At 42.3% G+C, this 23,357-nt stretch overlaps 1 protein-coding gene across 1 annotated transcript in view; it reads left to right on the top strand.

Annotated features, from left to right (window-relative positions):
• Positions 1 to 2,772: 2,772 nt before the first annotated feature.
• Positions 2,773 to 23,357, top strand: part of LOC115766474 — a 51,584-nt gene continuing 30,999 nt past the window's right edge. Inside the window, exons 1-6 of the mRNA XM_030710419.1 lie at positions 2,773 to 2,844; positions 3,076 to 3,375; positions 3,409 to 3,697; positions 3,794 to 4,302; positions 4,447 to 5,893; positions 7,099 to 7,710. Coding sequence (XP_030566279.1) covers positions 2,773 to 2,844; positions 3,076 to 3,375; positions 3,409 to 3,697; positions 3,794 to 4,302; positions 4,447 to 5,893; positions 7,099 to 7,710 — 3,229 coding nt within the window. The remainder of the gene's footprint in view (positions 2,845 to 3,075; positions 3,376 to 3,408; positions 3,698 to 3,793; positions 4,303 to 4,446; positions 5,894 to 7,098; positions 7,711 to 23,357) is intronic.

Below are 23,357 nucleotides of genomic sequence, written 5' to 3' on the forward strand. Positions count from 1 at the left end.
CGCGCTCGCGCGCCCGCCTTCCCGCCAACTGAAAGAAGGCGCGAGTGCAAGCGAGCGAGAGCGTAAGGTAAATATGCATGTGTGTATGTATGTATGTGCATGTAACTGTAGCTTAAGAGCTTGACTTGGAGTTAACAAATACTGTGAATGTGCTTGTGTGTTGGTGTTAGCTGAAAAAGAGATCTTGCCTAAAAAACTTTGAATTCGAAGGTAGACAATCTTAGACTATTGCTCAGCTTATACTCTGTTTATAATATAATTATGTATGAGTCATTCTTGTGGTATTGTGAATGAATGGTAAAGGATATATTTAGGTATGTCTAAATCATGATTATACCCTGTAATGAAAATATATTGAGAATAGGTACACAGTTATATCGGTCTAGTGTCTGTTCAACAAATCTAGAATATTCGCAAATTTAGTTGAAAACTAACGATTCCTTCCCCTATTACACGTAAATCGATAAATTTTAACTTGCCTGTGTTCTGTGTTTTGAGCATATCTTAGAGTTATAAAAATAAAGTTATAGAAATAAAAATTGTTTCAATTTTAGTATATATTTCCCGTTATGGCTAAACTTTGAACTTTTGTGAACACCAACATTTCAATGCCTTTTACATTGGCTTAAAGCTTTGATAATCCATAATACATGGCCTAATCCCAGCTTCGAATATTCGAAGGTCAGCCCATAGTAAACCCAAAAAAAAAAAATTTGTATAAGCTTGAAAAATATTTGTATCAACTTATATACATATAAGCAAAAAGCTGTGAATTCCAGTAACTTCATAATATAGAATTTTAATAAATGGGATACTTTTTTTTACCAGCCTTAAACTAGGCTTAAATAACTTCCGTTGCCTAAAACACACCAAGTAAAAAATACAGATTTTTCTTTTGTTGGAATATTCCTTTGACAAAAATGTCCCTTAAGTCTCGTGTCAGGTCGGCTCTCTAATGAAGAGACGCGACGCCAAAGAACTGACGGGTAGAAATTGCGACTACAATTTTCATTGTTTGTCACGCGCTGACACTTGAACCAGAAAAAAGGGAAAAGAAATTAAAAGTGAAGTGGAAAGTCGCTGAAACAACTGACTCAGCTGTTTCCTCTGACATGCAAATGAAATATCGAGCACATACATATATGTATGTAATGTAAAAGATAAAAATGTGTAGTCATCAAATTAAACAGGAATAGGGAACGGGAACTGTGCACGATGAGAACATTATTTTTTTTTTTTTTTGATGGAATAATCAATTGGATACTCGGTTTTCGGGAGAATGTATGTAACAGGCGGCAGGAGGTATTTACGATACCATAAAGCATATAAGTTCTTGATAGCGACAACAAGCCGAGTCCCATGATCTTGTATATATGAACGAGCCGTGAGTCGAGCAAGAGACTTAAAAAATATATACCGTAATCATGACAAGCTTATCAATTTTCCGATATATCTCCTTGGATAATTGTGTTATCGATTAATATCGATTTTGAGATATGATTTTTTAGGCCAAACTCAAAAAATTTAAAAGCTAGATGCACGAAACAAAATATCTAGGCTCTTTTGTAATGTATACAGATACAGGCACAGACACATTTACAGATAGAGATAGAGATAGAGATAGAGATAGAGATAGAGATAGAGATAGAGATAGAGATAGAGATAGAGATAGAGATAGAGATAGAGATAGAGATAGAGATAGAGATAGAGATAGAGATAGAGATAGAGATAGAGATAGAGATAGAGATAGAGATAGAGATAGAGATAGAGATAGAGATAGAGATAGATAGAGATAGAGATAGAGATAGAGATAGAGATAGAGATAGAGATAGATAGAGATAGAGATAGAGATAGAGATAGAGATAGAGATAGAGATAGAAATTGAGATAGAGATACAGATGCAGATGCAGATACAGATACAGATACGTTCAGCTTTAGGGTATCTAGTCCGGGCTAGTCCGGCACTTTTGACTAGAGCGCTCTTGTTGTCCCTTAATTCTTAATACGCTCTTACCAACCAGGGCTACAGCTTATACACTTTTCGATTTAATTTGTTTACAAAACAGTTTCGTATGAAGATAAAGTGGTTTTTAAATTCACACCTGACAAGTGTATCGTAGACGTGTAACTAGCACATATCGAGTGTAGTAAAAACAAGTAAGAGGTTCTAGTCGGGAGCTCCCGACTAGGGGATACCCTGAACCCTCTTCTTCCAACATCAAATGCATATATATATTCTATTTTAGAAGCTATATGTCAAGTTTGGTGACTCTAGCTCTTATTATTTACCAAAATTGCCCAAAAAACAGGATATCGATATCGATTTTTATCGATTGCTTGGAAACGGAGTAAGTTATCGATTATCGGAAACAAACTCGATCTGCTCGGGATATAGGAGCATCTACATCTAGCTCTTATAGGTTCTGAGATCCTTGCGTTCATACATACGGACGGACGGACAGACAGACAGACAGACAGACAGACGGACATGGCTAGATCGACTCGGCTATTGGTGCTGATCAAGAATATATATACTTTATGGGGTCGGAGATGCTTCCTTCTGCCTGTTACATACATTTGGATTTTGCCCATTTTTTAAGGGTTCAGGGTATAAAAACACTCTTAGCACAGGGTATGCATTTAGCGAGTACATGTAACGATATTATTCGCCTTTAGGTTTATCCTGCTTTCTCTTTCTGTCTCTCTTATGAGCTTTATCTCTCTTTCTCTTCCCTTGCGCACACTAGTCTCTTGGCTGGGCAGCGCACAGAGATGGGTCCGAAGAAGCGTTCCAGCGTTGCCGAGCGACAGCAGCGTGCCACAGCTGCGACGACGGCGACGTCTGCCACAGCGACGACGTCGACGTCGACGTCAAAGAAACGCAGCAGTGGCAAGCAGCAGAAGCTAACGGACGAGCCGGAGGATAGAAGGTGTGCCAAATCCGAGGCAACATCAACAACAACAACAACCGCCACAAAGCGACAGCAACAGCAGGCGACGGGGTCCAGTGCAATAGCAACAACAACAACAGCAACAACAACAGCTGGAGCAGCAGCAACATCCGCTGCAACAGCAACAACAACATTAGCCTCAGCCACCGCCAGCACGGACAAGTCTGGCGGATCGAGTACGCTAAAGCTGTCGCCGGAGGAGCGTCAGGAGGACGGCAAGGCGCGAGCCATAAATAAAATGCTCAAGAGTCTGGACATCAAGATTCATGGCTTTGACAATCTGCTGCCCAGCGGCGAGGAGCGCATGAGCGAGGGCCTCAAGTCCTCCATATCGGAAAATGTAAAGACCAAATCGCGTGCAGCAGCTGTCAAGGTCATAGCCAGCCTGAATCCTGGCAAGCCGCTCAATGTCAAGCGCCAGCGTGTGGACAACGAGGCCAGCAAGTTGGACAGGGAGCGCGACAAGGAGAAGGAGAAGGAGAGGGATAAGGATAAGGATAAGGATAAGGAGAAGGACAAGGAAAAGTCCAAGGAGCCGGAGGCAGTATTAAGCGAGCCAAAGGATGCTCATTGCGATAGTAAAGAATCTCCTGGTGCCAAAGGCGCCAAACAGTCCGCTGCCAAAAAGGCCAAGCTCGAGCCGCCGTCCACATTGGCAGCCAAAGCGACAAAGGCGGCGCCCAAAAAACAACAACAACAACAACAGCAATCGCAGCAACAAACGCAAAAAGACAAGGGCAGAAGCGGTGTGACAGCACCCAAGGGTGGCAAAAAGGGGGCGCAAGCAACAGCAACAGCAACAACAACAATAACAGCAACAGCAACAGCATCAACGACAACAGAGTTGGAGCAGAGCAAAACGAAGACACGCGCCCAGCTCGACTCCAACACGGAGCTGGTGCACATGGATTTGGAGGAAATCAATAGCATGCAAACACCGCCAACGCCAACAGCGACGCCAACGCCAACGCCGGCGCCGACGCGCACGGCCACGCCCATAGAGTCAACGCCCACGGGCAGCGGGATAATAACACCAAGCCCCGCAGCTGCAGCAGCGGCGCCCGCCAAGCAGCGCCCCAAAAACAAATACAGCAAAACATCAGCGGGCAAAGCCCGACTGCAGCAGGCCTGCAGTAAAACGGCGCTGAGCTCCTTGAGTGCGGCGAATGATATATACGACTTCAAGAGCGGCTCCGAGGATGAGGAGCCCATCAAAATGGTGCTGCCAACGCTAAAGGAGCTGCGCGAGTTTTCCGACGAGGACAACAGGCCGCTCAAGCAGCTGGAGCAAAAGCTGCTAGCCAAGGACGAAAAGGTCAAACAGGAGCAAGCAGCTGCAACAGTTGCTGCTGTGGAGCCCTTGCCCAAAGGCGGCGGCAAGAAGCAGATAAAACGCAAGCCGAATACGCCCACGCTGACAGCAACAGCAGCCACAGCAGCAGCAGCAACAACAACAGCTGTCACAACAGCAACAGTTGCTGCTGGCAAAAAAAAGCAAGCGGCAGCCAAATCAAAGCTGCCAACGCCGCCGGCAGCGGCGGCCAGCGATAGTTCGCGCTCCGAGAGCAGCGATTCGGAGGATGAGAAAAAGCTGAGCAGCTATGGGGCCAAGCGGCATCGCATGGCCTCGCTGAATGCGCTGGCCAAGGTGCAGTGCCTCTATGAGAATGAATCCCGTACCGCCCATGAGCTGGGGCTGTCCAAGGCGACGCAGCAGCCGCCGCGCATACGCACGCTCGATGGCAGCGACGACGACAACAACAAAAGCGAGCTGCCGCCAGACAGGGACAGGGACAGAGACCGGGATAGAGACAAGGAAAAAGACAAGGATAAGGATAAGGACAAGGACAAAGCAGAGGCAGAGATTGTCGTGGAGCCGCGTCGTGAGTTACGCTATGTGCCCGGCGGACGCGGAGTGGGCAAGCATTGGGAATTCGATAGCGACAGCGAGGCGGAGGAGTTGCAGCTGCAGCGCTTACAACAGCAAAAGAAGAAGAAGCTGCAGAAGAAAACGCCAGCCAAGAAGCAAACGCCAGCAGCTGGTGATGGTGAATCCAAAAAGAAGAACCATCATAAAAAAGTGCCGGTCGAGGACAGCGATGCGGAGACGCAACAGCATGACACCGACAGCAAGGACAAGGATCGTGACAGGGAGAAGCCAAAGGATATGGATAAAGCTAAGTCCAAGCCGCCGCCCAAACAGCTGCCCAAGAAGCGCAAAACCGCCTTCACCGAGGAACTCATTGGCGACTATAAGGGTATATTAGCGCGCAAGCGCATGGCCAGCCTCAATGCCAGCGCCATTGTGGCGGCCACTTACGAAGTGGAACGGCATCTGGACAAGAATTTGGCCAGCGATTGCAGCAGCTTTGAGAGCTACGATGAGCTGGAAACCACAAGGCCGACGGTTACGAAGGTCACGAAGGTTACGAGCGCGACCAAAGCCCAAGCCGAGCTGCACATCAAAAAGGAGCCCAAAGATTGCAAGGATAAGGACAGCAAAGAGTCCAAGGAGGCCAAAGAGCTAAAGGATCTGAAGGATGCGGCATTAAGCAACAAGCCGCAGAGCAATATGATCGAGGAAAGCAACGATTCCAAGTACTCCAAGGAGACCAAGGAGACGAATACGGACACTACCATTACAACAACTGGCTATCGTGGCGATTCGAGCAGCGCCAAAGATGCTAAGGACTGCAGCCGTCCAACGTCATCCAGTGTGGTCATTGTTCAGGACACAGATGTCACCATTACCGGCGTCTATGTCAATGCCAGCAATGGTGCCGCCCAGGAGGCATACTGTAAAATGCAGTATCGTGTCCAGTCCAGCGTGACAGAGGAGCGCCTTCTGCGACCCGGCTCCGTCGAGCCACCCAAATCCTATACGCCACTCAGCGCTCTATCCAGCATGCTGCCGCCTGGTGCCAGTTCCGGTCTCAGTGAGGGTAAGTTACAAATTCAAAAATAATCCTATTACAATTTTATCATTTTTAAATTTTAATAATATGGCAACTCACGCTGATAAAACTTGCTAAAAGTAAAAAGTAACAGAAAATTAGCAAAAATAAAAGTAACTTAAAACCAAAAAAAAACAAAAAAAAAAAAAAAAAAATAAAAAGAATATGGCAACTCTGATTTTTTTCTTTCGATTAATTTACCTGAAAATCGAATATAAATATATATTTAACCATTTGAATAATATGGCAACGCTGACAATCGAATAAAGTGATCTCGATTGACTTTAAAAATAAACAAAAATTTAAAAACGCTGAAAATTGAATAATATTATATAGATTAAATTTAGAATCAGATATAAACAATTTAAAAATTTGAAAATATGGCAACACAGTCAATCAAATAAAAACATAAATTTTACAACATTTTCATAATATGGAAACGATCAAAATTAAATAAAATTAACAGAATTGAATAAAGAAGTAAATATTTGTATAATTTGATGATATGGCAACGCTGGCAATTGATGAACTTTATGTAAATCTAAAAAAACAATCGATCGATTGCACTTGCTTCCTCCTTAGAGGAGGTCAGCGGACATGACAGTAGAGATGATTGCGTTTATTCGAACAGAATACTGATATATTTCCATATTCCCTTTTTCGCGTTGTGTATAGAGTATACTATTTTAATGCATTCAGTATCTATTGCTTTTATTCCGTTACAACGATAAAATTCGATGTTAAGTCCAACATATTCGATTCTTAAGAGTATGGCAATGATGACAATTCATTTGCCGTTTGTTTTGGCTATTTCAAACTATATGGCAACGCTGATAATTACCTTGCCAACTGGCTAAAATTACTTATCAGTTTCTATAAATTTTGGAGCTATTTAAATTTTATGTAGTTGGTTTTCCACTTACTAAATAATGTCAATATTGGTAGAATGTGAAAAATGTCATTCGAGATCACATACAAAATATATTTATCGACTTTTTCCATATAGTTATAAAGACTATGAGCTCGAATAAAATAGTTAAAATTCTTACGATTATCAAATTTTTTATCGAAATGCCAATATTGCCAACACAATGCACTTTTTTCAACGATTCATATCCAATAAAATGCAGTTGTTAGTTGCCATTCAATAATGATTGACAAAATTCTTATATTTCCATCTTTGCCGCTTGCAGCGCACAGCTCACCGCCGCTGCCCGTGCAGCCGCCGGCGCCGCACGTGTTGCTGCCGGGCGAACCGCTCAGCGCGGGCATGTATCATGCCCCGGATCTGGGCCTGCATACGGAGCATATGCCGCCGGATCATCATGGACCGCCGCCGCCATCTTATGCAGCCGCTGCGGCTGCAGCTGCCGCGGCCGCTGCCGCTTACCATGCCCATCAATTGGCGCCCGCCGGCAGCGGGGTGCTGCATATGCATCATCAGCATCAGTATGCGGCCGCCCATGCAGCGCATGCGGCACACGCCCATCATTACCAGCAGGCGGCTGAGTATCATGGTGGTCCGCCACCGCCGCCTCATCATTATGGTGGACCGCCGCCGCAGGCCCATTACGGTCCGCCGCCGCCGCAGGGTGGTCCGCCCACGGTGCCGCCGGATCGTTGCGATGTTGGCTCACCGCCGCCTTCGTATAGGGCCAGTGCATATCCGCCACCCCCGCCAGCCGGACCACCGCCAACGCTGGGCGGCGGCTCAAGCGCATTCTGTGCGCCCAATCCCCATCATCATCATCAGCAGCATCAGCCGCAGCAGGCGGGTCTGCCGCCACCACATCACGATCCCAGCGGTAAGTCGCCGGTTCAAAGAGACCAAAATATTTTACATAACAAACTTTATCCTTGGTTGGTTGGCCCAAAAAGAAATTGTGCCTTTTGTTATGCTCCCTCACAAGGAGAGGGTATTAAAAGTATATGAATTATCTAATGAATCGCTTGGACATACTGTTCATCTTACAATATATATTATTTGAGTGTTCCATTCCAACGTTCCTAATTTGAAGAAACCATTTTTGAAACCTAGCAAAAATTTGAAGTACATTATATCAAAGGACGCATAATATATTTGAAGTCTGTTTTATTTCCACTTCGTTCCACACGCTTTAAGCATAAACAATGTATATTCATAAAGTATTTTAATTTCAATTTGTAACAATTTTCTTTAAACTTGATATAAAATGCCCCGATTTTGAATGTTCCAATTCCACTGAAGTGTTCCAATTTCATTTTCTATCACAAGCGAATTCTTTTATGTAAAATAAAAAAAAATAGGAGTGTTTAAAGTCTGTTCTCTAATACGTTCCCTTGTATCTTGTCGTTACGTCTATTCCATTCCATTTCGTTTCACATGTAGAAAATTTGACACAAATTGCACTGACACTGTCCAAAAGCCATATAGAGTTGGTTCCATTTCGTTTCTCTTGTGGAAACGTTTGAAATTCAAACATTCTATAACTAAATGTCTTGCAAATGCTTTTCTCATGGCTTAAATGACGATAGAGCATTTAATGTTCGATAATAAATTCGAAATGAACATTTTATAGAATTTCATTTCTTTGGCAATGGGCCAAAACTTGAACACTGACTTGCCACGCCCCCTTTGCAACGCCTGCATTGATTTCAGTTATCAGCAAACAATGAGCGGCAATTTCTGCTGTTTCCAAAAAGTTTTCAACACAACGGATAACTTGGCGATTGCCCGCCAGGCAGGGCCCACTTTTTGGGTCTGATTAGTTATTAAAGAGCTTGCCAAAGCTGCAAACTTCAAAGCGTGTGTGTGTGTGTGTGGGTGTGCCGGCCTCATCTGCAGCGTTTGTGCAGGCTGCTTAAAAATGAAGAAAAAATCATTGCATACATTTAGGCGCGCGCATAGAAACTCAGCCGCTGTGTGTGTACAGATGTATGTCTGTGCGCATGTGTGTGTGTGTTGGCTAAAGCCGGAAACTGTAAGCAGGCAAGCAGCAAACGGAAACCGAGACCAGAGACCAGAGAATGCAAGCAAAAAGTAAACACGCTGCACTCGCACTCGCAGTCGCAGTCAGCGCCCGTTCGCGACTGAGCAGCCAGCCAACCTCCATTGATGTCATTTACCTTTTGGTACAGACACTCACACACACACACACACACACACACACACACACACACACACACACACACAACCTCACAAAACCACACAAACACATATGAATATATACATATGAATATATGTAACCACAAGGAGGCATGTTATACAGACATACTAATACATATGCAGCTTACAGAAAGTTGCCGCTTGCAGGCGCCCAAAAGTGTGCTACATAACTTTTCAGAGTCTGTAGATGATTTAATAACGTGCCAAGCCCAAGGTTAATAATGAAAACATTCAGTCAACGCCTAACTATCGATACTCCTATGCATATACAATATATACATGTATATATCGATTTTGATTGAGTGCATTTGTTAATTATACAATTACATGAAATTATTAAATTCACCGATTGATTTGTTCATATATCAAATGGAATTGGAGAAATATTGTAGTATGGGATAGAAACATATGTATGGGATAGTGTGAATTAACACTAGAAATTCTTTTAACGATATATTTACCAATCGAGATAATATTTTGAATAAATAGAGTACATTAAAGGATAGCGTTCGGGATATGCGTTATTCAGAGGTCAAGATCAAGTTTTAAAGTAAAACTTCCCTGAATAGTATACCATATGAACCGGCTCTTGTTATGAGATATATATTGCAATCAATTTATCGATTCACAGTCATTTTGCAAACAGTAGTCCCTTATCTTCTGATCAAATAAGTCATAAGCTTGCAGCAGTTATAGTGTCAATTGGTCTAAAACTGGATTCATAACGCGTTTACATTGCGTTCCGTGTGAATGCACTCATTCATTAAGCTGTTATTCATTTGCCGTTGATTGCAGTGTTCTCTCCCTCTATTAAGTAGGCTACCATTTGGATTGTCCCACATACAGTCGCATGTCTTTACACATATATATATATATAAAGATATATATGTACTGGTTATTTGTATTTTTTTTTTTATTATCCCCTCATCCATTCATTTATCCTTGTCCATTCGTCGCCGTGTCCGCTCTAACGTTTACGCTGTGCCGACAGTTGATAATTCATTAGCACATGTTCTATTTGACGTTCGTTCATCCATGCTGAAGTGCACACATACCAAGGCACACACACACATACAAACACATAAGCGAAATTGAGAGCGCGCTGCGCTGCCTTTTGTCCTGACGCCTTGACGCCCCCAAAAGCTGCGGCCGCTGCTTCTTTTGGCTGCTGCGTCTCTGTTACAAACTGCTGATAAACGTCAGGAATGCGCGCGCGAGAGAGAGAGAGAGAGAAAGAGAATGAGAGCGAATAAAAGCGCACAGAGAGTGCAGCAAGGATAGTTTTATATGCTGCTGTTGTTGTTATTACTTTTTTTATTTTTATTTTCATTTTTTTTTTGACTGTGCCGGCTGCCCGGCATCGTCTGCGTCGTTGAGTTACGTTTTAGTGCTCATTTAGACGTCGGAACGACAACGTAACGTAACGAATCGGCGACGGCAACGATGCCGACGACGTTTGTGGTTGGAATACGAGGATGATAATGGCGACATCTCATGATAATCACGTTCATGATGATGTTGTTTATCGTATGATGAGCGGGCTAGCCATGTATTGCGTATACGTAACGTGTGTCGCGCGTGCTGTTGATAGATAATTGTTTTTGTTTTTTTTTCTTCTTTTTTTTATTATTCTTTTTGTTATTGTGCTGTGTTGTTATTGTCGGCATTTCGTTTCGCATGTTGTTGTCAGCAGTCAACAACAACTGGCAATTATTGTCATGCTTGTTCGCAACGTTTGTCGGCGTGTTTCGGCTGCTGTTGTTGTTGTTGTTGTTGTGACTGCTATTATTTTAATTGTTATTAAACAAATGCCGCATCGTTTTTCCTGCAAATTGTAAATCACACATATGCGTATATACCGACAAATGCTTAACAAAAATTCGGTGCCGACGAGCCAAGTCGCACCGCGCCGCCCCGCCCAAATGCCGGCCGGTTCCGTGCGCCGCGTGATGCAGTCCGATTCAGGTCCAGGAGCAGTCGTAGCCGCAGACGTAAAGTGCCCCAAGCATAGTGCTGACCGCAGATCTAATTAGCGTTGCATTTTCCAGTTAATTTTAATTGAGACTGATTTATGAACAACGCAATTTTTTAACTGCGCCGCGTTGTTTTCCTCCCTACCCCTTTTGCGCTGATACTTTCTCTCTCGCTCCTTTCTCTCTCTGCTTCTTTCGCACTCTTCTGTTGCTACGAGGTTTTTTTTTGTTTTTTGTTTTTTGCTTTTATTCTTTTATTCTATTGAGAAAAAGCTAGCTAAGCATCCGGCTGACGACATTATTGCGATTGCGACTCAAAACTCTCTTTGTGTATATAAACAGGCGACAAAAACGTCATTCATGAAAATGTTCGGAGCAATAAAAAATAATTATTAATTACCAACAAAATAATGATATTTGATAATTATATGTTTTATAAGGCAACATTACTATGATTGTTAAATGAAAATAAATTTTTAAATTTTATATATATCTGTATAAATGAAAACATAGATTTGTTAAATAGTCAACCTTACTCATCAACGCATAGCTATAACGTCGCCTTCTCTTACGAGTTCAAGAGTTCAGATTTTTGATTTTCTTGTCACATATTGATTATATATAACTGTTTTCCTGCTTTTGTGAACTAGTATTGCGCAATTGTGCGATAATAATGTTCACAATTTAATGGAAAAATAACATGGGTATTTTATTTATATTCTTCCTATCATACAAATTATGTTGTTATTAAACACAACGAATTCGTCTTACATAAAAAGTTAATCCTTAAAAAACGTATCTTGCCTTGCAAGTTAAAACATTTGCGACGCTTTTGTCGGGTGACATTGTGACTTATTCGCTGCATGTTGTCTTCTTTAGGAAGCGCTGCACTAGCAGCAGCAGCAGCGAGCGCCAAGTCGCGGCTCGTGCTGCGCTCTCCATTCCGCGCGCTCTCTCATTCGCATACCGATTTTACGCTCTTTATCTTGCACTCTCTGAAATGGCGCGCCTCTCGAGACGTTGAGCTTTACGCTGCGCGCCGCATAAAAAGCTAACGGCAGAAAATCGCAACGCTGTCGTCGTTTGTTTTAGTTTTAGTGTTGTTGTTGCTACTGCTGTTGTTTTTGCCTTTTCTTTTTGTTGTTTTTTTTTTTTTTTGTTGTACATCTTTTTATTTTTTTTGCTAATTTCTTTTAAGAATTTTCTTGAACAATTTTCCTGCTGCAACGCTTTCGTTGTTGCCGTCCCGGTTTTTATTAGAAGTCGTTGGCTGCGCTGGCAACTCGTTCGAGTTTTTTTTGTTTGACATTGTCGTTGCTGCTGCTGTTGCTGCCTGCAACCGCTTTTTTTTTGAGTCTGTCTGAGTCTGTCACCGTTTAACGGTGCTTGTGCGTGTGTGTGTGTGTGTTTAGAATCGTTTGCAAGCTTGCAAAAAGTTGCGCTAGTGGGCGGTGGCTTTTGCCTGCCCGTCGCCTGTCTCTTCCTCTCCTCTTCTTGCATCGATGGCTCTGTTTGTTTGGGCACTCGCTTGGCTCTAAGCTCTTAACTGTTATCAGCTATCAGCGCAAGCCACACATACACACACATATATACATGCACAGCACGTCGTGCAACATTCATGTGGCATGTGCTGTATACAAATCGACACACAAAGCCATACATTTGACTAGAGCGACAGAGACAGCGCGCTAGGCTGCGGAAGCGAGAGCGAGAGGCCAAGACAACAAAGTGGAAATTGTAAACAGATTCATTGAGGCAACTGGCGCTGACACATTGCAACAACCAATCCTCAGTTACCCATTGTCCCCCATTCCGCCCCTATGCCAACCGTCTGCATTTAGGCCACAAAAATGCCATCGCCGGCAGTGTCCAAAAAAGCAAAGCACAAAATGAGCATAAGAAACAACAACAGCAACAAGAAAGAAAAAACAAAAAAAAAAAAAAGAGGCCCCCCAAAAAAAATAAGCGCGTATGCAATAAGAGAAAAGCAGCGTCACAAGAATGTGAATGCGAACGGGAATGTATACATATGTACATATGTATATCGAAAAATACAAATTCCCTTCCCCTCTCAATGCTGCGCCGCCCGCCGCCCATAACTGCATCAGCTGGCCACAGGCGCAGCGAATGTTCGACAAAATATATTTTGAAAATTCGCGTTGAAAATAACTCAATGTGACACATAAAAAAACTGAGTGTGGATTTGCAACAGCCGAACAGCAGGAGCGCAGTAGGGCAGGTATGCTCAGTGCCGGAGGGCGGGGACGGGGTGGGGTCTCTCATGAAACTGGGAGAAATTTAGGAGACATGATAGCCTGGCTACCAGCCGAACGTGACCTGCACCATGTGCCCGTGTCGAGTTAGCTAACTGACACAATGATTAGCTCTGGTAGTTTATTAAGTCCACAGCTACAAGATAGATACATGCATACATGCATGCATGCATATGTCTACATGTGCACATATACACACATATGCATGCACACAAATGTGCGCATAAATAGAATACATGCGTGTGTGTGCAGAGAAATTTAAATTCATGCGGATTATCATTAAATCAAGCACTACGAAAAAATCTATAATATCGAGTAATACTTATTTAAATTACGACTGTTTCTAAATTTGTATGTAATTCTTATGGCTTAAAACTATTTTCTAAAAATTAGCACACGTATCGGAGTGCTCTGAACTAAGGCATCAGATACATGTGCAGATACGTGAGATACGTGGGGCTGTGATAGCTGAATATGCCGTACATACCTCATTGTAGGGGCTTTAAGAACTCAATAAAATCTATTTCTTATACCTCTGTGGAGGGTATTTTAATTCTGTCATGGAATGAATGAATATATATTCTAGATCAGCATCAAGAGCTGAGTTGACATAGCCATGCCCGTCTGTAAACTAGTTTTTCAGTTTTAAAGCTATTGTCATCAATATTCTGTTTCCAAAAAGGTTTTCATTTAAGAGCTTCATCATTTTCACATATCTGTTATTGTTAATTGTTATGTACCCATTTGAGATTTCAAGTATCGTGCCCTACTCACTAACAAATGGGTTAAATCGGATTATGCAAACCATCTTTGTGGTTAGTTAAGCGTAATCAATGTTTGATTGCAAATTGAAATAGCCAGAGTTATGCCAGTTGCATTCCATTTATCTCAGACATACCTGCGCCTGCAGTTAATTTGAAATTTTGGTAAATCTGCGATTGTGTGATTAACGCACTTGAACGGGAACAGGACGAACGGCCTTGCTTGGCACACCGAAGATTAAATACCCTTGCACACATTTGGCTTAGATGTGCTTCAGTGCGAAAGCCTTGTGATATATCTGTCCGATTTGTTAGGGTTTTTTTGCTGATTATTTGGGAGCAAAGTGAAGCTTGTCATTGCTGAGTTTGGTTAAGATATCTAGAAAAAACGGAAAAGATTTCTATTACAAGCCAGTTTTAGATCGATTCTGCTTCAATTATATATATATAAGTAGTAATTACAAAAATAATCTCTGCCAAGCACAAGCCTATGAAATAAGCGTTAAGTAACAATTTAGTAGCTGGTGCTTACATTGAGGGATATTTACATTGATGGGGTATTTACAATGCGGACGACTGAGGATAAAGCCCAAAACTGTAAGGTATTTAATAATTCGTCTCCTAGAAAGGTTGCTGGGGTGTTACCTTTGAAGGCGCCTCTCTGTGATGGACCCTGACGAACGCAGCAGCTTTTGTTGATCTGACCTTTGATATAAGTTAGGCACAGATCTCGTTCGCATAAAAACGGATAAACGGACATGGATATATCGACTCAACTGTTGTTACTGATCAAGAATATATATGGTATTTGTATCTTATAGATAAATATCTTTACAAAATCAATATACCTTTCGGCAAGGCCATCAAAGGCAGGCATATAAAAGCCACAAACCTTGTTTAATGGGATGCAGTCAGAAACAACGAAATCGAATTTGCATTCATTATTCACTTGGGAGCGCGTCGGGCACAAACCTCATTCAGGATGATGGCAACAGCAGCAGCAACAATAGCCGCAGCAGCTGACCTTTGGTGTATCCAACGGGACACCAAGGACACATACATACAGCACTAATTGGGCCAGTGGGTATCCTTCTGCATGTGTATGTGTGTGCGCATGGATGTTTGCCCCCTTTGAAAACGCAATTTCAGTGCACGCACATTTCAATTTTGCGGTTCATGCTCGCTGCTGATGGCTGCGTTTCCGTTTCCTGGCTTTGGCCATTTTGTTTGCCCCGTGCACCTGTTTGATTCGGCACAGTCTGTGGGAATTTTCGTCAAGCTCGCATCAATTTTCAGTCGGGTGCTCTGGAAAGGAAAATGAATGTGGCTCTCAGCTCGTGAGCAATTAACTTGCCATTTCTCGATAAGAATCGAACACACACTCGCACGCACACGCACACACACACCCGCACACACGCTGAAAGGTGTTAAAGTCGAAAGAATTGTGCACAGAAGTGTTGTGGCAACAACACAAAGTTAACAAAATCTGATTTGACACGCAAAGCCACGGCAAATGCTGATGGCAAACGGGCAACAGCAGAGCTGAGACAGAAAGTACAAGAACGCGCGAGAGAAAGAGGGAGAGAGGAAGAGAGAGAGATTGTGGCGCAGGGGAAAGGGAGCTGGCAAGTGCGAACCTGTACCGACAATAATTGCCGTGTTAATATTCCAGCTTACATGGTCGTGCAGATTGGACAAAGTATTTTTGTGGCTGCAGCATAATTAAGATGCAACGTCTAGCAATAGGGTGGGAGAGGGAGAATCATAGGGAGGGAGACAGCGATCAGGGGAGGAAGTGAGGCTGAGTCCCTTAAGCTTGTCTTTAAACAAATTTTAAATAAATTGATATTAACGAAAAATGAAGTTTGGATTAGTTCGGATTACGTTTCAAACTAGCTTTTTGCCTTAAGGTTCGGTTCATGAGGCTTTGCTGCAAAACTTGGTTTTTTTATGTACTCTAAACATTTTAATGAAACATTTAAATTTTCAATTAACCGTCGCCCGTTGCACTGAAAATATTGCAATACTTTCACTTCAAACGAATATGTGTGGGTAAATCTCATAGTTAGGGCCCGAATTCTGTATGCTTTGGTGCTAAATATCCCTCTGCGTTTATTATTTTAGACTAAGGCATTTTTTATATTATCGATTAAGCTGTTTTTTGGAAAACAGTTTGACGCTCGGTTTATAGTATTATAAAAATCAACATGGAATTTCTTCCATTTTTCACTTAACCCGAAACCTTCTCTTATATTTTTATAGAGGGCATTATAATTTTGTCATGAAACGTTTAACGCATAAAGGGAGACATCTCCGATCCTATGTAGTATATATATTCTAGATCAGGATTAAGAGCTGAGGATCGGACTGCCATAAGAACGATCTGTCGGAAAGTAGGTCAATATTCTGTTTCCCAAGATATTTTTATCAAACTCAGCATTTAGGAGTTTTACTACTCTCCAATATCTGCAAATGGGCAATAAAACATCGTTTTCACCCGTTTTCCACCTGCTTGGGTGAATATCTACAGTTTTCAGTCAAAATCACAAGAAATGTTTAAAACTTGTTGTTTTCCTCTTAAGTCATAATTAATTTTTGTTAGAAATTAAAAGAGCTGACTAGTCTTGATATTCAAAAGAGACAAATTTGAAAATTTGATGTAAACTATTTTAAAAATGTTCGAAACTTAAACCTGGCCAGTTTTAAACTGGTTCATGGCCGTTGCATAATTGGTTCAGCATGAAAAAATAATGGTTCGGTTGGCTTGCATTTTATACGACAAACAATTTGCTGGCAGGATTCTTTTTTTTTTGTTCATGGATGGAATTCGCAATTCAATGAATCTTCAGGTGGAGACGATGACGACGATGGCGCTTGGCGCTCGGCGCTATTTGCCATCGAATTTTAACTGGATTGTTATTGTCCTTGTTTGGCGTTTGGCAAAAGGGTTGCCAGGACCACCAAGCCCTAAGGGCCTTGACATTTTTGAGCCCTGCTTGGCCTCGTTGGCGTTTTCGCCTGTTTCGCGTCCTTGTTGCTTATTTGCGTATCGCGCTTGCAGTCAGGAGCCGCAGCGAATGGCGCTTGTCGTTTTGGGTTGGGTTTGGTTCGGTTGGGTTGGGTCGCTTTCTAGCGTCCGCCACATTGACTTTGCTTGGCTGGCATCTGCTATGCACATCCTTCGGCTTTTCGTTTACACGCACCTCGTTCCGTGTTCCTCCTCCTGCCCGGAAACCATTCTTTTGCCCATTCCCGCACTCATCCATTAGGGCTCATTGTCATCTGCAGGTTGTTAAGCCAAATACTTTGCCCTCCGTTTGCTTGACTTGACACGGCAAATACGCGGAATATGCATGGAAATTGTGTCTGTAAGAGTGCGGAATAATTGCGCATTAGCATTTGCTATGTGTTAAACATGCCATATGGAGCCTACATACGACTTATGCCAGAAACTATAGAGATTTCCATTGTATTTTACTCCGTGGTCTTTGTGGATCTTGTAAAGGATGCTTGGGGATTTGATAGGGAATCAACGTGTAGCTAACGAGTGAATATGTTGGGGCATGTATAAGGGTCTATGTGGACTTTGTATGAAACCTGCGCAGATGTTGGTTGAAGGGTATGTGAATCTTAAGCGAAGTCTGTGTGGAGCTCAGGTGGTGAAACATGCCCAATGGAACCTATATATAAACTGTGCGAGTAGTGCCAGAAACTATAGAATAAAATTTGATGGTATTTTTCTATGTGGATCTTGTGTGGCATCTATGTGAAGCGTATGATATTATACGCAGTCTATGCGGATCCTATGTGAATGTTTTGTGGAATGAATAAGGAGTTCATGCGAAGTCTCTAAGGACTATATTGTTTACCTTATGTGGAATATATTGTTTGCCTTATGTAGGGTCCATATATATATGGAGTCTATCTGTATCTCATGTAAATATTTTGTAAAATCGATGTCGATTTTATGTGGAATAGAAAATTTAACTTTTATGGGATCTATGTGGGCACTCAGCGGTTCTTATATACATATTTTGTGGAATGCATAAGCATTCAATATGGAGTATATGTGGATGTTATGTGAAACTTATGTATATCTGGGTGGTTGTGTGGATACTCAGCGAAGTCTGCGGCTGAGATGGAGTTTTGTGGATCTTATACAGATTTAATGTGAATTGTATTTGCAAGCTTGTATTGTAGCCAATCAAGGTGACCGGAGTGAATCCTATAAAGAACGTTTAAGTTTTGTAGACCCTAAGATTATTTCTGAAACTCATAAGAAATTCATACGAAACACAGGTGGAACTCATATGAAATGAATGTGTAACGCATAGGAAGCTAATATCAAACGCTATTATGGTAAATAATATTATTTATTCATGTTAAATGTGCCACAGTTTTACTAACAGAATTCACTTTCCCATGAAAAAATATATAATCCTAGTAGGCATCGTCCAGTTTCGAGCTTATTTCTTGTCTGATATGCCTGTAGAATGGCATTCCATTATTATTTGTTTCTGTGTGCACATTTTCTAGAACATTTTTTAAAATTTCGAGTCCTTTGACAATGGCTCCATTTTTAATCACACTTTTCGTAGCATTATTTCTGCACATCGGTGAACTCCTGTGGCAGCCTTCGGATGGCCACGAACCGGACTTAACCTCCATACTGTTCATTTGCTCTGTGCTGACGCTATTGATGCATCCAACGATGATCAAACAGCAGAGCCCCTATCGCATCTGTCGTTTCTTTGGATTGCTGGTGTATATGGCCGAATGTCTGGTGATGCAGTATCTGGCCGTAACTTTCACCTGGATCAGCTTCAATAGGCTGTTTGCCAAGTTCTCACCTGGCGATGTGCTTGCCATTTTCTGCTGCCGCTTGCTACTGTCTACGGCGATGTTCGTCTTTTCCATTTGCCGATGGCGCCGTAAAACCAGAGATGCTCTCGACGATGCCATGCACGCTGTGTATATGGAACTGCTTGCGGGCCAAATGTTGATGCCATTCGAGGTTTCAAATTCGCTTTATAGCAATCTCCATATGGGCCGCCTGGACGACCGCGACTTGGAGAACATTAATGAGGTCGACGACATCGATGGGCTGAATAATTGCAAGCGTCATAGCTCCCAGCAGACTATCTGTGGTGGCCTAAACCAGGGCAGGCCATATGGTTTTGGCTCCCAGATTGATTTGGATCCGTGTGTGCCTCGCAGGCGAACAGGTCGCTATTCCAAACACATCTCTGCTCAGGGCTCGCGTAGTGGCCGGTTAGTTCAGTAGAATGGGCAGATTTTAAATTTGTGTAATCTAGTTATAGTTGAAGGTTTTAGGAGGTTGCTATTGAATAGATGATAGTCATGCAAACAGTTAGTATTAGAATGCGTTTTAGGATGGGCAGCTAGTTAGTGAGTTCTCATTAATTTGTCGGATCTTTCAAGCCCATAACTATCCTTTCTATGGAAATCACACTGAATCCCACCATCTGCATCTGTATCAAGTCTATTCCAATTCCCAAATCTTCCTCAAATTGTTTTAAGCATTTCATTGATTTTCGTTTCGGTTTCGACGAATCCATTCAAGGCTCCGCGGTTTTTGAAAGGATTTCCATATTAGTCAAGCCTAAAGATCTCTACTAGGACTTTTAACGTGTAACTTTTCTATAGATTCAGAGATGGGATTGGAATGTTTTTGCTTCGGCCGCTCCTATTACCATTTGAATTCCATTTTGCAAGAGGTGTTTTTTTGGTTCACCCTAGAATAATGGAAAGTTTTTCGGCAAATATCTTCCATCAAGATCAAATATTTCGTAAGTCCTCTGTTACTCTTCGGAGCTGTCAAGCCCAACTATCCTATGCTATAGTATTTATAAAGTCTATTTAATTGTTACCAATTGGATTGTTAGCGAGCCTATTCCACTTCCCCCCGCGACCTCTAGTTGTTATTCGCCCCCGAGGTGAACGGCTTATTGGATCTCTTTTGAGATATTTTATATGGAATTTAATTTAAACATATTTCGGAGAAAGGCAAGCTTGGGATATTTCGTGCCTTGGTCAGTTTTTTAAATAAATTTTCTATTTTTATGTATTCATTTAACAATAAATAAATTTTGAGTTCTGAACCTGTTTCAGCTGATATGTTTGTTGTTGCTTTTGCTCTCTATCATAATTCTCGCCATAATCATCATTATCATCATCATTATCATTAACGTTATCATTACCATCAGCATTATGAGCGAGTGTGAGGCTTATGTAACATTCCATGCAGCCTGTCGTCAAACTCCGGTAGGCGTCGATAATTGTTCTATTAGCCAAATGAGCCCCTGCTATTCAGGCAGCAAAAGTCAGAGGCAGGGGCGTAGACAGCGGCAGGGGCGTGGAAAGAAGCAGCTGGCAGTTGGCAACTGGCAACTGGCAACTGGCAACTGGCAACTTGACCATGAATGCAGTTGGACGAGTAACACGCCCACAGGGAATGTGACCAGTTGTTTGGGTTTCGTCCATGTCAAAATTTTAATATTGCGTGTCAAGGCTGACAGTCGCTGTTAAGCCTGAAAACCCTTCGATAAGCTTTGCTCTGTCAATATAAAATCAAAGGGAACTTGATTTACGTACGTCTTAGCCTGCGATTAGCCTTGAAATTGTGTTCGGTTATTCGCCTGCAATTGATTAAAATGTTTTTATCAATAAACAAATACATGTTATGCATATGTATATATACTTCTAGTTGTGAGAGCTGATTAAATAATAAAATATATAATAATATCAATTTAGTTAGTTTCAATATAAAAACTAGAGATGCGCAATACAAGTTTGTTTTCGATAGCTTGACCCGTTTCCAATCGATGCAATCGATAAAAATCGATCTCGAAATTCTGTTTTTGAGCAAATCTCATAGGCTTGTAGAGCCATAGCCAGCAAATTTGACATGTAGCTTCAAGAATTGTATTTACAGATCAAGCTTATTTCATTTTTTAGCTATCGAGCTGCATTTGGTGTGTGTAGAGGAAGGTTCAGGGTATACCCTAGTCGGGCACTCCCGACTAGAGCACTTTTACTTGTTTATTCTGGCAAATCCTACCTCTAGCCAGGTTGTTCTTTAGTTCCACTTGGGCGACACTTACAGGAACTTGTCATTGTCATTCATTTCATTTCAGTACAAGTCGACAAATTTGATTATCAGATCACTTAATCATATATTATGCCCCTCTCTCTTTTCCCCTATCTCTCTCTAGCGCTCTCTCTCTCTCTCTCTCTCTCTCTCTCTGTCCCTATCTCTCTCTCACTCTCTCAATCTGTCTCTCCCTGTCCCTCTCACTCTCCCTTTCTGCTTTCCTCTCCATTTGCCCCGTGGCCGATCTTCATGGTCAGCCCTTGCACGCTTGGACGCTCTCTTTTACTTCTTGTCTTTTTTTTTTGTACTCATTCACAATGTGGCAATGGGTATATTAGCTGTCCGCCCGTCTGCCTATATAAACGCAATTTTGCCAGGCGCTATTAAAGTAAGAGACTTGGTTATGTTTATAAGCGATAAAGTGTTAAGGTTTCTTCGCCAGTCTGAAAGCTAAACCAAAGACTGTTCAAAAAACTCCTCGGAAGATGTATTCTGACTGGGGACTTCGCAGTCTTACAAATTACATATCTTCCAACGTCTTAAAGCTAGAGAGACCAAATCGGGGACCAAAGAGTGTTTATGGGATCTTCCAGGGATTGACTGATGTCACGTAATTAATGTTGCGAGCGAGTGTTGCGCAGTCGCTTATACCCAACTACAACCTTGTTTTTTTTTTATTTAGTTTTTTTTTTTTTTTTGGTTTCTTTCTGTTGTTCCTAGACGCGTTCGTTCTCACGACGCTCCTCCGTTTGCGAGGTTCATAGTTTTCTGCCTATGCGCACGTAAGCGTGACCGTTTTGACATTTTTATGCCCCACCCCCCCACACCGAATGGCCCCCTTTCTCTGTCTCACTACCTCCCCTGCTCTCTATATCGCTCGCTCGATTTTCTTTAATTTGTGCTTTGTCTCAGCCTTTGGCTTCGTGTGCGTTCACTTTTCATTTCCGTTCTGCTTTGGCGTTTCGGTCAGATACATGTGTGCCAAAAATCTCACGATGCTCTCCAAAGTCCGCGTTCGTGTCCACTTTCAAATCTCGCCAGTTGCAAGTAACCGTTGCACTCGCAGCTCGATGCAACTGTGGCTGCATCCGTACCTGCATCTGTATCTGTGGCTACATTTTTGTGTTAGACAATGGCAGGGCCGCTCAACGGGGCGGCGGGCTGTCGTGTTTAGGCTTTCAAACAAGTTTGCCAACATGGTCAAGAGTAAAAAAAAAATAAATATATAAGAAAAAAAAAAAACAATATTTGGCTAGCGAAACGTGAGGCAAAGCAGCAAACTATAGAAAAATAGAAAAGAAATTAAGCATAAGCAACATGCACTAAAGATACTCCCTCTGCCTTCCCCTCCTCTCCCACTCACTTGACAATTACAAACAATGGCGTGTTGGTCGCAGGCGAGGGGCGGCCGGGGAGGGGTTGCATACAAGTTGTGGGCCAGCATTTTCACACAAGCATCGCCAGCGCCGCCGACTTTCACCATGCATTTCGGCTGCGCTGCCCTTAATGTCCGAAATTGCAAAAGATACAAAGATACAAAATGTATCTGGCCAGAAACGAAAAAGAATGGCAACGCCATCGGGTCAAGGGCGCCCCAGATACCCAGTTACAAGATAGATGGACAAATGTGCAAATGCGATGGACGGCTAAATGATTCACCTTTAATGGACCTGCCGTATTCATGACTCACTCACTGCGGCTGGTAAAACCCCGTCGTTCTTCCTGGCTTCTTCTGCCCCAACCATTATCTAAAGGGGGCTGGGGCGGGGCAGCGGACATGCGGCACGCGCGCGCTCATTTTACAGTATTTGTTAAACCATTTCGTATGGCTTCTCTTCTGAGCATGGCCCAGCCGTCAGAAGGTCGCTTATCTTATCACCAAAATGTGCAAAAATAAAACCAACGCAACACAACAAAAATATACAAAACGCAAAACAAAATTTGTAGCAAAAAACTTAACAAATTTCAACTGAAAAACAAAAAAAAAAACCAACTACAGATTCGTGGTTCGACGAAAAAGCGCAGTTTATCTTTATCAAAAGCGACAACAACAAAAGCAACATTCAAATGATATACAAACAATTTTCGCTGATTTGTGACAAAAGTTACAGAACAAAAAGTCAAACACGTTAAAATGTTGCACTTGGCAGTTACCGACTGCGCCACACTCTGTTCGTAATGTATTA

The sequence above is a fragment of the Drosophila novamexicana genome, unplaced genomic scaffold (assembly GCF_003285875.2).
Source record: "Drosophila novamexicana strain 15010-1031.04,08,12 unplaced genomic scaffold, DnovRS2.1 tig00001151-arrow-arrow-pilon, whole genome shotgun sequence".
Taxonomy (NCBI): Eukaryota; Metazoa; Arthropoda; class Insecta; order Diptera; family Drosophilidae; genus Drosophila; species Drosophila novamexicana.